This window comes from Heteronotia binoei, chromosome 3, assembly GCF_032191835.1.
Source record: "Heteronotia binoei isolate CCM8104 ecotype False Entrance Well chromosome 3, APGP_CSIRO_Hbin_v1, whole genome shotgun sequence".
NCBI classification, from domain to species: Eukaryota; Metazoa; Chordata; class Lepidosauria; order Squamata; family Gekkonidae; genus Heteronotia; species Heteronotia binoei.
In genome coordinates this window covers 22,575,674-22,587,929 of record NC_083225.1, presented here as the reverse complement: position 1 = coordinate 22,587,929, position 12,256 = coordinate 22,575,674, and the positions used below count along the sequence as shown (strand labels likewise).

Below are 12,256 nucleotides of genomic sequence, written 5' to 3'. Positions count from 1 at the left end.
TTAATTGCTGGGAGGGTTGGAAGGGGTGTGAAGATAAGGAAGATGGTTGTTGATGGTTGTTGGAATAAATAAATCCATGCAGGGATTTTCCCAGGGACTCTAAAGGAAGCAGCAGTGAGGCCTCCTTTAAAGAAGCCACCTTTGGATCCCACTGAGCCATCCACCTACGGCGCAGTTTGAGTCTTCCATTCCTGGGCAAGGTAGTTGAGAGAACAACAACTGGACACCTCCAGACGTTTGTGGATGACTCCTTGGTCCCTTCCAATCCAGCTTTCACCCTGGCTATGGGATGGAGACGGCGCTGGTCGCCCTCATGGAGAACCAATGAGAAATGCTCCCCCCCACCACAGTGAGAATGACAACTTCCTGGCTCGGAACAAACTTCAGTTTGTCATGCTGTCTGAATGTGATGCCTGTACATACAGCGACTGGGTTGTTGCCCACAAACTGGGAATCTAACTAGGGATTAATTCATTGTTTTAGACAAGCAATTTGTTAAAGTGTCCAAACCTCCAAAGTCTTAAAGTTTGGCCCTGATAGATGAAGAGAGGACAGAGCACAGTAAACCAACGAGTTCAGTCAAACCGTGGTTCACAACACGAATGAGCCAGAACTCCCGGGGTTTGCGTGATCTCTCTCCACACAGCCCTCCCATCACAGACCAGGCTGGACCTGCTAATTTCAAACTAACTGCTCTGGTTCCTATAACAAAATGTGGGTTAATTCTTACCAATAAACCAGGATCCTCTTTCTTGTCTATTCTTGTTCGGAATAGTAGCTTGTAGGCCAGAAATAAACTGCAATTGAATAAAGTGGCCAATTTGGATACTGAAAAAAATTGCAGTTAATTGGAAACCAGGAAGTCTTCGGCCTCCACAGTCCCCAAGGGCAAGAACGGGGGAAGGAGCAAAGTTTCCAAGACTTCTTCTGAGCCCAAAGAAATTCAGTTTGATGGCTGGTCTCTACAGGCTGCCAGGGGTGGGCACACAGGCCCCAGGAGGCAGGCCAGAGAAGCCGGGGACAGTTTCAGGTTTAGGGAAACTAATGCAGGAGGTCACTGCAGTTATGGTCCCCTCCCTCCCCCCCACCCCGACCTTTCTTCTTCTGTTTGACAACACACTGAACACAGAACACACACAGAGCTCCTGACAGGGCAGGTAAACTAACTGGGGCTGGGCTGTTCTCCTGGTCCCATTTAAGGACTTCCTAATGCAGATGATCCAGAGTTTGCATTCTGCAGCCTGACGGAAGCAAAACCTGAAGTAATTTTTAATTGGAAAAATGTCAAATGTTCCATTTTGTACACGCAAATATACGAAACGTACATGGGGTCAATTTTTAACATGCTCGGCAGCAACCCAAATTCTGAGCAGCCAGGCTCCCTTACGTAAAGGGAAGGGAGACAACACGGACGGCTTGTGGGAAAGGTGCCCCCGTTTATAGCCAAGTGGACGAAACATCACAACGGCGATTATTCTGGGCCCCTTCATTTTCGGATTTGCTCTCTTCAGATGCCTCCTGGGGAGGGAGAGGCTCTGATCCAGCGGGAGGTGTGCCTTCCAGGGTGCCAACTCCTGACTGGGAAGCCCCTGGAGGGTCGAGGGAAGACTGTGAGAAAGGCAGGCTCAGTGAGAACCCACCCTCCCATTTCCTCCGGGGGATCCCATTTCTGTGGCCTCCGAAGCAGCTGCCCTTCTGTTTCCCACCCCTTCTTTAGGTACTAACAGGCTGTCTCTTAGAGGAGGGCAGGGAGTGGTTCCTGTTGGCAGCAAAGAAGAGGACTGGCAATAACAGGTTTAAATTAAGGGTGGGAAGGTACCAGCTGGATATTGGGGAAAACCTTTTTTACGGCCAGAGTTGTCCAACGGTGGAATCGGCTCTCGAGGGATGTGGTGAGCTCCCCTCGCTCGCAGCCTTCAAGCAATGGCTGGGAAAACACTTGTTGGGGATGCTCTAGGCTGATCCTGCACTGAGCAGGGGGTGGGACTAATTGGCCTCTATGGCCCCTTCCGACACTGTGATTCTACTCTAACGTGAGAGAACCGCAAGCCGCAGCCCGCGGCTGCACACAGCAAACATGCACTTGTACTCACTTTTAAAGCATCTTCCACTGCCGTCTTCCCTTCCTTTCCTAGCAGAACCTCATACGGATAAAGCCAGCGGACTAGGCTCTGGATGGACATCATTGGGAAGGTGTTCTGGGGTGAGGGAGAATACAGAAAAGGCGAGCACGCCATCACTAACGCAGTAAAGGTGAACAATGCAAATTGCCGCGCTCCTAGAACATCCGTCCCCATTTCCACAAGAGCTCAGCTAATCCTGCCTTCCAAAGTTCCGGGTCCCAGTGAATGTGAAGGGAAGGAGGCCAAGACATGAGAAGCAGTGCGGGAGATTTCGAAAGGAAACCTGCAAAAACATTCCCCTGCACGATGCCTGGCGCCCAAAAGAGCTTCGCACACCAACTAAGACTGCAATCCTAAAACATTTTCCCAGGAGTAAGCCCTGAAAAGAATGGGCTTTACTTTGGAGTTAGACCTGCTTAGGATGGAGCCTGTCAAATTCACAAACATGATTATTTCCTTGAGACTCATTTTAGATATATCTTACGCACAGTGGGACACAAGTGCACATATTCCACTTGTGGGGGGTATCAACAGGCACGTCCACCCCATCCTCCTCTGAATTCAGGAGCATCCCACTAGCTTCAAGCCAAGGGCTACACAAGCAGCTCAAAGCATACAACAAACTTTTTCTGCCTCTTTGCATAGACCTACCAGAATCTTTACGGCAGACGACAGGCTGTCTAAAGGGAAATCTGGAAGCCCCAACGCAGAAGATTCTTGGCTGCACAGAGTTGTCGCAAAGGACAGCAGCTGGGAAATTCTACAAAGGAAACAACCAGCAACCATTTTTATCCTTACTTTCAGAAAACGAAGGATGTCTTTAAATTTGTGACCAGAAAAGTGTCCGGAAATCTTCCACCCCACCCATGTGCCAAGAACGACAACTTCGGTGTAGTTTGGTGTAGTGGTGAAGTGTGCAGACTCTTATCTGGGAGAACCAGGTTTGATTCCCCACTCCTCCTCCACTTGCATCTTCCGGAATGGAAGAGCTCTCACAGAGGTTGTCCTTGAAAGGGCAGCTGCTGTGAGAGCCCTCTCAGCCCCACCCACCTCACAGGGTGTCTGTTATGGGGGAGGAAGAGAAAGGAGATTGTGAGCCACTCTGAGACTCTGAGATTCGGAGTGGAGGGCGGGATATAAGTCCAATATCATCATCATCTTCCTAAACTGTTGAAACCAGCAAAGTCAGGCACTCTAGCAAACTTCTGTGTCCTTTTGATATGCAGTATTTGGGCTTCCCTAATCCAGAACTCACTAGTCTGCCAAACCCCAACAAGGCCATCTGACAGCAATGAGGATCCTGTGAATTTAGGGGGAGGTGTTTGTGAGCTTCCTGCATTGTGCAGGGGGTTGAACTAGATGACCCTAGAGGTCCCTTCCAACTCTTCTAAGATTCTAACAGGCTTCCTCCTTGGAAGGTGGTGGGCTCCCCTTCCTTGGACGTTTTTAAGCAGAGGCTAGATGGCCATCTGACAGCAATGAAGATCCTGTGAATTTAGGGGGAGGTGTTTGTGAGTTTCCTGCCTTGTGCAGGGGGTTGGACTTGATGGCCCTGGAGGTCCCTTCCAACTCTAGGGTCCTATGATTCTAAGCAGACCCTCCTCACAATCCTCCATAACTGTTTTCTTGAGCTTCACTTTTACCAAGCCTTTCCGCCCAGTGGGGAATTTAAGTGCCTGCCATCAGTCTCCTCTCCTCTCCACAGCTGCCCTGTGAGGTGGGGGAGGCGGGGGGAGTGGGGGGAGGGGCCCACGGGCTTCTGTGCCAGAGGAGGGTGGATCGGGGCCAGGTCTCCCAGATCCCCGTTGAGCACTCCAACCCCTGCCCGACCCCTCCCTGCTGGCTCTCAGGACCACCCATGGGAACCTGTGGCTTACGACGACAAGCTAAACATGCCGTAACGTTTCCACCACAACTGGAAAAAGGGGCTTATCTCAACTTATTCGCTGAAAATTCTCCTCCATCCTCTCTCAAAGACACCCTGAAAGCTACAACATGGCTTAGCGTACAATCTGAAGCAAAGTTGCAACATTCTAAGTCCATTAACGGCAGCAGTGGGTGTAAACGAATTTAATTTATTTCATCGCATTTATTTGGGCGTAATCGAATTTAAGATCCCACCGTTAATTTAGTACTTAACGAAGGAACACCGTAGAATCGCTAGAAGTTGTAGCAACGGCAACTACTCTGTTGGGCTTCAGAAGGAGATGAGCCAAGTCCAAAGAGGACAGGCCCATCAATGGTTCCCAGCCACAATGACTAAGTCATCCTCTGAAGGCTGGTCTTAGGAGGCTTTGCCCTCCCCCCATCTTGTAGACCTTTTTTGGGAGGGAGGGGGAATGATCTGGTTGGCCACTTTGTGAATGGGATGCTGGACTAGGGAAACTAATGGCTTGACCCAGGATAGCTCCTCTTACATAGCTTTCCCCTCCCACCCCCATTCTGCAAGGCAGAGCGGCAAAACAATCCCTGCTGTTGCCATCCAGCAGCCCTGGGGGCGGGATCTCTGCGCCTCGAGCCCTCCCCACACCACCCTCCAGCTGCTTTCCTGCCACTCACGGTGGCTCAAGCAGAAGCAAAAAGTTCTGAATACGAAGAACTAATCAACCGCATTGTCTGTTTAAGGAGCCACATCTATAATAATTTACAGCCGTACGCTTATCAAAAGCACAGGAGGAACGCAATTAATAGCTTCCACTCAATAAAGTGCATATTTTATATTTATAAAAACACACACATGCACACTCATGGTGGCTCAGCAGGACAGCCAGCAGCAAATTAAAACTGTGTAGACATCGTTTTAAGGAATTTACCTCTCCGTTGGAACGTTAGAGCCAATGCAATATAACAGTGCAAGATGATCCTAAAAGAGAGCACAACACCACATATCAGGCTGCGGGTGCTTGTCTTTCCTGTGCAAGAGCCCTGCTGTCCTATGATCATTCAGTAGACCACTGAACCCCAGCGTGGCACCCACAAAGTGCCCAGGCACCCCAAACTCCAATAGCCATGAACAGAACAATGAGATCCAACAAGGAAAGGAAAGGAAAGGTCCCCTGTGCAAGCACCAGTCGTTTCTGACTCTGGGGTGACGTTGCTTTAATTCACGGCAGACTTTTTACGGGGTGGTTTGCCATTGCCTTCCCCAGTCATCTACACTTCCCCCCAGCAAGCTGGGGACTCATTTTACCCACCTCGGAAGGATGGAAGGCTGAGTCAACCTTGAGCTGGCTACCTGAAAACCCAGTTTCCACCAACACACTGGCAAAATGCGGCGTTCCCCCTGGGCAGGTGCACTCCAGTCTCTTTGGAAACTGCTGCCTCATTAGCCACTCTGCCTCCACATCCCGGTCAAGGTCCCAAATTCAATGCAATTCAAGCCCTTCATGACCTGGTGGGAGCCACACATACGAAGGACCCTTTCCTTCCACACATTCAGATTTTTAATTTCTGAGTCGCCCAATCCCTGACTGCACAGAGCTCTGGGCAATTTACAGCAGATTACAAACATCAGCATCACAGTATTGAAACACAACACGAAGCCCTCGAAATCAGCAATCCCAACTAGCAGTCTCCAGCTGGTGTCCCTAATTCGATCTGGACTGATCCTCTGTCTCACAGGCAGGTTAAAAGGAGGAGGCTGAAGTGGGTAAGACGGAAGAAAAGAGGAGGGGGCCAGCCAGGATGGAAAACTGTTGCTCTCCTCAACCAAACACCCAGTGGGACATCTCTGCCTTCCAGGCCCTGTGGAATTGCAATGGGTCCCACAGGGCCCTGGTGAAAGCCAGCAGAGAGTTCCACCAGGTCACAGCCTGGCCATGTCACGGACAGCCGATCTCTCTGTCAGGTCCCTGGGCAGCAGCCGCAGCCATCAGTCTGCCAGCTACCCTGACACTCAGTGACAACCAGAGCCCAGGCCGTTTCCAACACGGGTCCAGCTCTGGGGAAGGAGCTATTCAAAGAGTCGTGGGGACTTTTAGAAGGTGCTGCCAGGCCTACCTGCCTGCCTGCCAGTGCTATTGAGGGGGGGTTGAACGGCAGGCATCTTTTAACAAGAGAGGGAGGGACAGTGATTTTAGTCTGGTTTTAACTGGAATTTTAAAAAAGCTATTATTGTAATGTAAGCCAGCTCATGATTGGCCACATCCCCACTTTGGCTGCTACAAGAGTGCCACGGGGGCGGGAGGAGGGGAGAGACAGTCATTTTGTGGCAACATCCACTGTCTTCTCTAAGGATCCCAAGGTGTGCGCATGCTGACATGGTTAAGGAACACTGACTCTCACAACTTAATTTTGTGCATACCCTTCGCTTCAACATTTTAAAAACCATAGTCTCTTGTATCAAAAGGCTTAGTTCCAGAGTATGGGATTGATTTTTAGTACATAATCTTCAATACAGAATGCACTAACTAATCCCGAGCCAACATTTTAAGATTAAACATAATACGTGAACGAAAAAGCACTGCGGACAAGATCCCAGATTTGTGACATGACTTACCTTAAAGGGAAGGCAGTAAATATCTCTAGCTTGAAATCTAGACCGAAGAGGTGGGTCTAATGAGTTGCCCAAATACCGGGGAACAGGCAGGCCCAAGGCAATCACTCGGAAGTCTTCGCTGACTCGAACAAGTTTCCATGCATCCAGCTCGGCTTTTTTATGTTCCTACATAAAAGGAGAATCCAGCAGCATCTTCAGAAAACGGATCAGGTTTCGCAAAAAAGACGGACTTTTGGCGGGGAAAACGTGGAGCTGGCACCATTGCAAACGTGGAGCTGGCACCATTCAACACAATGGAAACATCCACCCCCTATTTAATGGACTGCTTATCTTGAGTTTAGTACTTTAAGAGGTACTTCCGCAAACTGAACCCAGTTCTTGTTGCCTGTGTTTTCTCCAGGAACATGCGTTTTCTCAGGAACATGAGAGCAACATTCAGGCTCCCTCCCTTTAGCCAAGCCTGCATCTCCTCTACCCCACCAAGTCATCCCTGCCCTTCCTCCAGAAGCAGTCAAAGGAAAGGAGTTCTTCTCTTGCGGTTTTTATAAGGCCTACCATGAAAACTCTGTTCAAAGCGTGGAAAGAATTTGAAGCCATTCTAATTTGCACACCAGATCAGAACCTTGGAAGGTAAAATAAATTCACCGGTTTGATTGAGTTTGCCGATATTCGATCCCAAAGGACTGAGGATGAGCATAAATTGCAATTATATATTTGTTAAGAGATAAAAAATTACAACATAATCACAAAAATGTTACTTTGTCTTCTGCTGCCTGAAGGCTATGGTGACAGCAGCATCTGAACCTTTTCTCCCTTTCTCACAATACAAGAACTCCTCAGCATTCAATGAAATTGCTGAGCAGTCAGGTTAAAACGGGTAAAAGGAAGTACTTCTTCACCCAAAGGGTGATTAACATGTGGAATTCACTGCCACAGGAGGTGGCGGCGGCTACAAGCACAGCCAGCTTCAAGAGGGGTTGGATAAAAATATGGAGCAGAGGTCCATCAATGGCTATTAGCCACAGTGTGTGTGTGTCTGTCTGTCTATGTGTCTGTCTGTATGTATGTATACATTAACCACTGTGTGCCACAGAGTGTTGGACTGGATGGGCCACTGGCCTGATACAACATGGCTTCTCTTATGTTCTTATGTGATGCAGAGTGTTGGACTGGATGGGCCACTGGCCTGATCCAACATGGCTTCTCTTATGTTCTTATGCGACACAGAGTGTTGGACTGGATGGGCCATTGGCCTGATCCAACATGGCTTCTCTTATGTGACACAGAGTGCTGGACTGGATGGCCCATCCAGTCCAACACTCTGTGTCACAAAAGAACATAAGAGAAGCCATGTTGGATCAGGCCAATGGCCCATCCAGTCCAACACTCTGTGTCGCATAAGAACATAAGAGAAGCCATGTTGGATCAGGCCAACGGCCCTTCCAGTCCAACACTCTGTGTCACACCCAGGTGCCATCAGGAGGTCCTCCAGTGGGGCCAGGACACTAGAAGCCCTCCCACTGTGCCCCCCCAAGCACCAAGAATCCAGAGCATCACTGCCCCAGACAGAGAGTTCCAACAATATGCTGTGGCTAACAGCCACTGATGGACCTCTGCTCCATATCCCCTCTTGCAACTGACTATGCTTGTAGCCGCCACCACCCCCTGTGGCAGTGAATTCCATGTTTTAATCACCTTTTGGGCGAAGAAGGACTTTATCATTCTAACCCAACTGCTCAGCAATTCCATTGAATGTTCACGAGTTCTTGTATTGTGAGAAAGGGAGAAAAGGAAAGGGAGAGGAATAGCTCTGTGAGAACCTGTGACTAACTCAAGGCCACATCAGCAGCTGCATGTAGAAGAGGAGTGAGGAATCAAACCCGGTTCTCCCAGATCAGAGTCCATGCACTTAACCACTACACCAAGCAGGTTCTCTTAGAACTTGCAGAGAGACTGGGGGAGGGGGGGGCAGTCAGTGCCCTGAAGCAGACAAGTCACCAAACTGCAAAGAACCAGAGCTGTACGAAAGAGCCGTAGCCTCCCTGAGCTGACCAAAGGCTGCTTTGGCACCTTGTTTCCATTCAGGCCAGTAACAAATTATCTGTTGGTGAGACTAGCATGAGAGCCAATTTATTCCTAGTACCTTCAGCAGTTTGTCGTAACGTTCTGCCGAGACGAGGAAACGGCCGTCTTCGAGCTGCATCTCCCGGTTCTCCAGCAGATTATTCAGCACCGGCAGGACATTGCGCTCCGCCTTCTCCAGCCCTTCCAGAACCAGGACTCTACCTTCCATAGCAGCACGGACGGCACACTGGGGACCCACCAAACACAGAGTGAGCAGCTGCAGAAACAGACGCTCACGCCCAGAACCCAACCACGATGCCAAGAGCTACTTTTTGTTCGAACCTGTCTACATGGCTTCTTTTAGACCCCGCCCCCAGATGAAGCGGAAGGGAAAGGATAAGCGAATCAGTGATGGAGAAGGGAGCACCGAGGACGACACGCACCCTGGGCACATGTGCGGCAAACTGGGGGTGAAGCAGGAAAGGAACGGGAGAAGGAGATACACGAGGAGCTGAGAGATTAGCAGGGAAAGACGAGGAAAGGGGAGGAGAGGCAAAAACTTTGACAAGGAAAAGGCAAACTGTTCTTTCCGTGTAACTCTAAAAGCCCCCCACCCTCGGCCCACTGGAAGAAGAGACTGGATTTATATCCTGCCTTCCCATGGAGTCTCAGAGCATCTTACAATCGCCTTTTCCTTCCCCTCCCCACAGCAGACACCCTGGGAGGCAGGTGGGGCTGAGAGAGCTCTCTCAGAAACTGCCCTTTCAAGGACAGAGGCTCAGAGCGGCCTACAATCTCCTTTCCCTTCCTCCCCCTCAACAGACACCCTGTGAGGTGGGTGGGGCTGAGAGAGCTCTCCCAGAAGCTGCCCTTTCAAGGACAGAGGCTCAGAGCGGCCTACAATTTCCTTTCCCTTCCTCCCCCACGGCAGACACCCTGGGAGGCAGGTGTGGCTGAGAGAGCTCTCCCAGAAACTGCCCTTTCAAGGACAGAGGCTCAGAGCGGCCTACAATCTTCTTTCCCTTCCTCCCCCACAGCAGACACCCTGGGAGGCAGGTGGGGCTGAGAGAGCTCTCCCAGAAACTGCCCTTTCAAGGACAGAGGCTCAGAGCGGCCTACAATCTCCTTTCCCTTCCTCCCCCACACCAGACACCCTGGGAGGCAGGTGGGGCTGAGAGAGCTCTCCCAGAAACTGTCCTTTCAAGGACAGAGGCTCAGAGCAGCCTACAATCTCCTTTCCCTTCCTCCCCCACAGCAGACACCCTGAGAGGCAGGTGGGGCTGAGAGAACTCTCAGAGAACTTATGGCTGTTCCAAAGTCACACCAGTAGCTGCATGTGGAGGAGGAGTGGGGAATCAAACCCGGTTCTCCCAGATTAGAGTAGTCTGCACTCTGAACCACTACACTACGTGGACGACACCAAACTAACGGTATCTGTAGCAAACCAAAGATGCCCTTATTACTGACAGAGAAACTCCCCAAGTTTCTTCAGCCACCAATTCTCACCAGGGTACTCAAGAGAGGTCTGGGCTGTCACAGCCTCTCACCTGATCCACGTAGTAGGCGGTGCCAGCCCGGATCTCCCTCCGCTGCTTGAGATCCGTTTCTGTCGTGTCCCTGGAGAGGGCAACGTACTCCACCTCCCGCTTGGTCAGCTCCTGCAGGGCACAGCAGCACAAGAAGGCTGAAGGAAACCCCACCTCAGAACCAACGTCTTCCCTGAACGGAGACCACGACATGCAGCTTCAGCCAGCAGGGCTGCGTTTCACTGGCTTTGTTTCGCTCAAGCCCTGTCCAGCTCAGGAAACGCCACCCAGAGAGTGCAGTTTCACCAGCCAGGCTCAAAGCAGAAAGTGAACACTGACCTGCCAGGGGAGCAATAATCCTGCGTAGCCCTGCCCCCCCCCCTCCCGGCATCCTGTCAGCACAGCTCACAGCTATAAGCCAGGGGTCCCCGACCCAGCTGTTCTCAGAATGGGGCCAGGGCCAGTGGGGCATTTGTCCAGCAAGGCTTCTGACTGGCTGTGCCAATATTTTTTTCAAATGCTGCTTTGGCAGCAGCTGCCAAAACAGCCAAAGACCTTTACAGCATGACTGAAGGTAAGCTGTGGCAGCCATTTTGTGGCTGTGCCCACCACACTGTGTCAGAAATCCAAAGGGGCCCAAAGGCTCAAAAAAGCTAGGGCCCCGTGAGGTAAAGAAGGCTCCTCTGAAGCTCAACAGCGGTCACTGCAGTTGCTGGATCCTTAGTACACTCAGTCACGACCCCTTCAAACAGGCACACAAGGAAAAACTGGGAGATGAGACGCAGGCTCTGGTGTTAAAAAATACCTTGAAATGACTATTTATAACCTCTGGGGCCAGACTAACCAGGCAGTTTCCAGCAACTCCCCTCCCCACTGCAGGCCCCACAGGTTGTTCCTCAGGGCCCTGTGCCCCCCCACCCCACCCCGCCCTGCCCCAGAGTAGCACTCTGTAGAGATCAGTGGTAGGAGGGCAGCAGAGAAGCACCAGTCTGCTGAGGGAGAAGTGGGCCTGCATCCAGCCCAGTCTCTTCACAAACGCCCCAGTCCATTCACACGTATGGCACACTCCACACGGGGACCTTTCAAACCACTGCTTCAGCTCTGGGGGCAGATGTTTTAAATATTTTAAATATATATTTATAGATTTTTTAAAAAAAAAACAACAATTCACTAGAGTACATAACAAATAAAACAACCATTAAAAATTCTTGAAGTGTTTTGTTTCAAACTGGGAAAGAACCCTGAAAGACTCTTCTTCACCACAGAGCTGGTTCTCCACATGGGTCTGCGGGGCAAGGGCCAGATTAGACACCAACCAGACTTTGAGGGTATTGAAGAGCTTTTGAGAGCTTCTTTGCCTCAAATCCGGTTGGTCTCTAAGAACCTCGCTTCTTCGCCCATCATACCCTGCTCACTCCTTCCCAGGGTTTTCTGCCAGAAACCCAAGCAAATGCCTCCATGCCTTTCCCTTAGACTGGTGAGCAGCGCTCCCTTTAAGCTGAGTTAATGCGAGCTAGCTCACAGGTTTTTAGCCTCCAGCTCACACATTTTGGTCTTAGCTCAGGAAGGAGGACCCCAGAGCACACTAATTTATGCGGTAGCTCACAACTTTAATGCCAGCGGCTCCCAAAGTAGAATTTTTGCTCACAAGACTCTGCAGCTCAGAGGGAACATTGCTGGCGAGCTGTACTGAATCACATAAACTGCTAGCACTGACTTGAACATGAACATACGAAGCTGCCTTATACTGAATCAGACCCTCGGTCCATCAAAGTCAGTATTGTCTTCTCAGACTGGCAGCGGCTCTCCAGGGTCTCAAGCTGAGGTTTTTCCACACCTATTTGCCTGGACCCTTTTGAGTTGGAGATGCCAGGGATTGAACCTGGGACCTTCTGCTTCCCAAGCAGAGGCTCTACCACTGAGCCACAGCCCCATTCATGGCTCTCCAGGGTCTCAAGCTGAGGTTTTTCACACCTATTTGCCTGGACCCTTTTTAGTTGGGAGATGCCAGGGATTGAACCTGGGACCTTCTGCTTCCCAAGCAG

The 12,256-nt window shown here is 50.6% G+C and overlaps 1 protein-coding gene across 1 annotated transcript in view; it reads right to left on the bottom strand.

Annotated features, from left to right (window-relative positions):
• VWA8 (von Willebrand factor A domain containing 8) overlaps positions 1 to 12,256 on the bottom strand; it is a 106,606-nt gene that overhangs the window by 85,063 nt on the left and 9,287 nt on the right. The window contains exons 3-8 of the mRNA XM_060233579.1: positions 10,233 to 10,343; positions 8,765 to 8,932; positions 6,622 to 6,786; positions 4,937 to 4,986; positions 2,775 to 2,883; positions 2,094 to 2,198 (exon numbers count right to left, since the gene is read on the bottom strand). Coding sequence (XP_060089562.1) covers positions 2,094 to 2,198; positions 2,775 to 2,883; positions 4,937 to 4,986; positions 6,622 to 6,786; positions 8,765 to 8,932; positions 10,233 to 10,343 — 708 coding nt within the window. The remainder of the gene's footprint in view (positions 1 to 2,093; positions 2,199 to 2,774; positions 2,884 to 4,936; positions 4,987 to 6,621; positions 6,787 to 8,764; positions 8,933 to 10,232; positions 10,344 to 12,256) is intronic.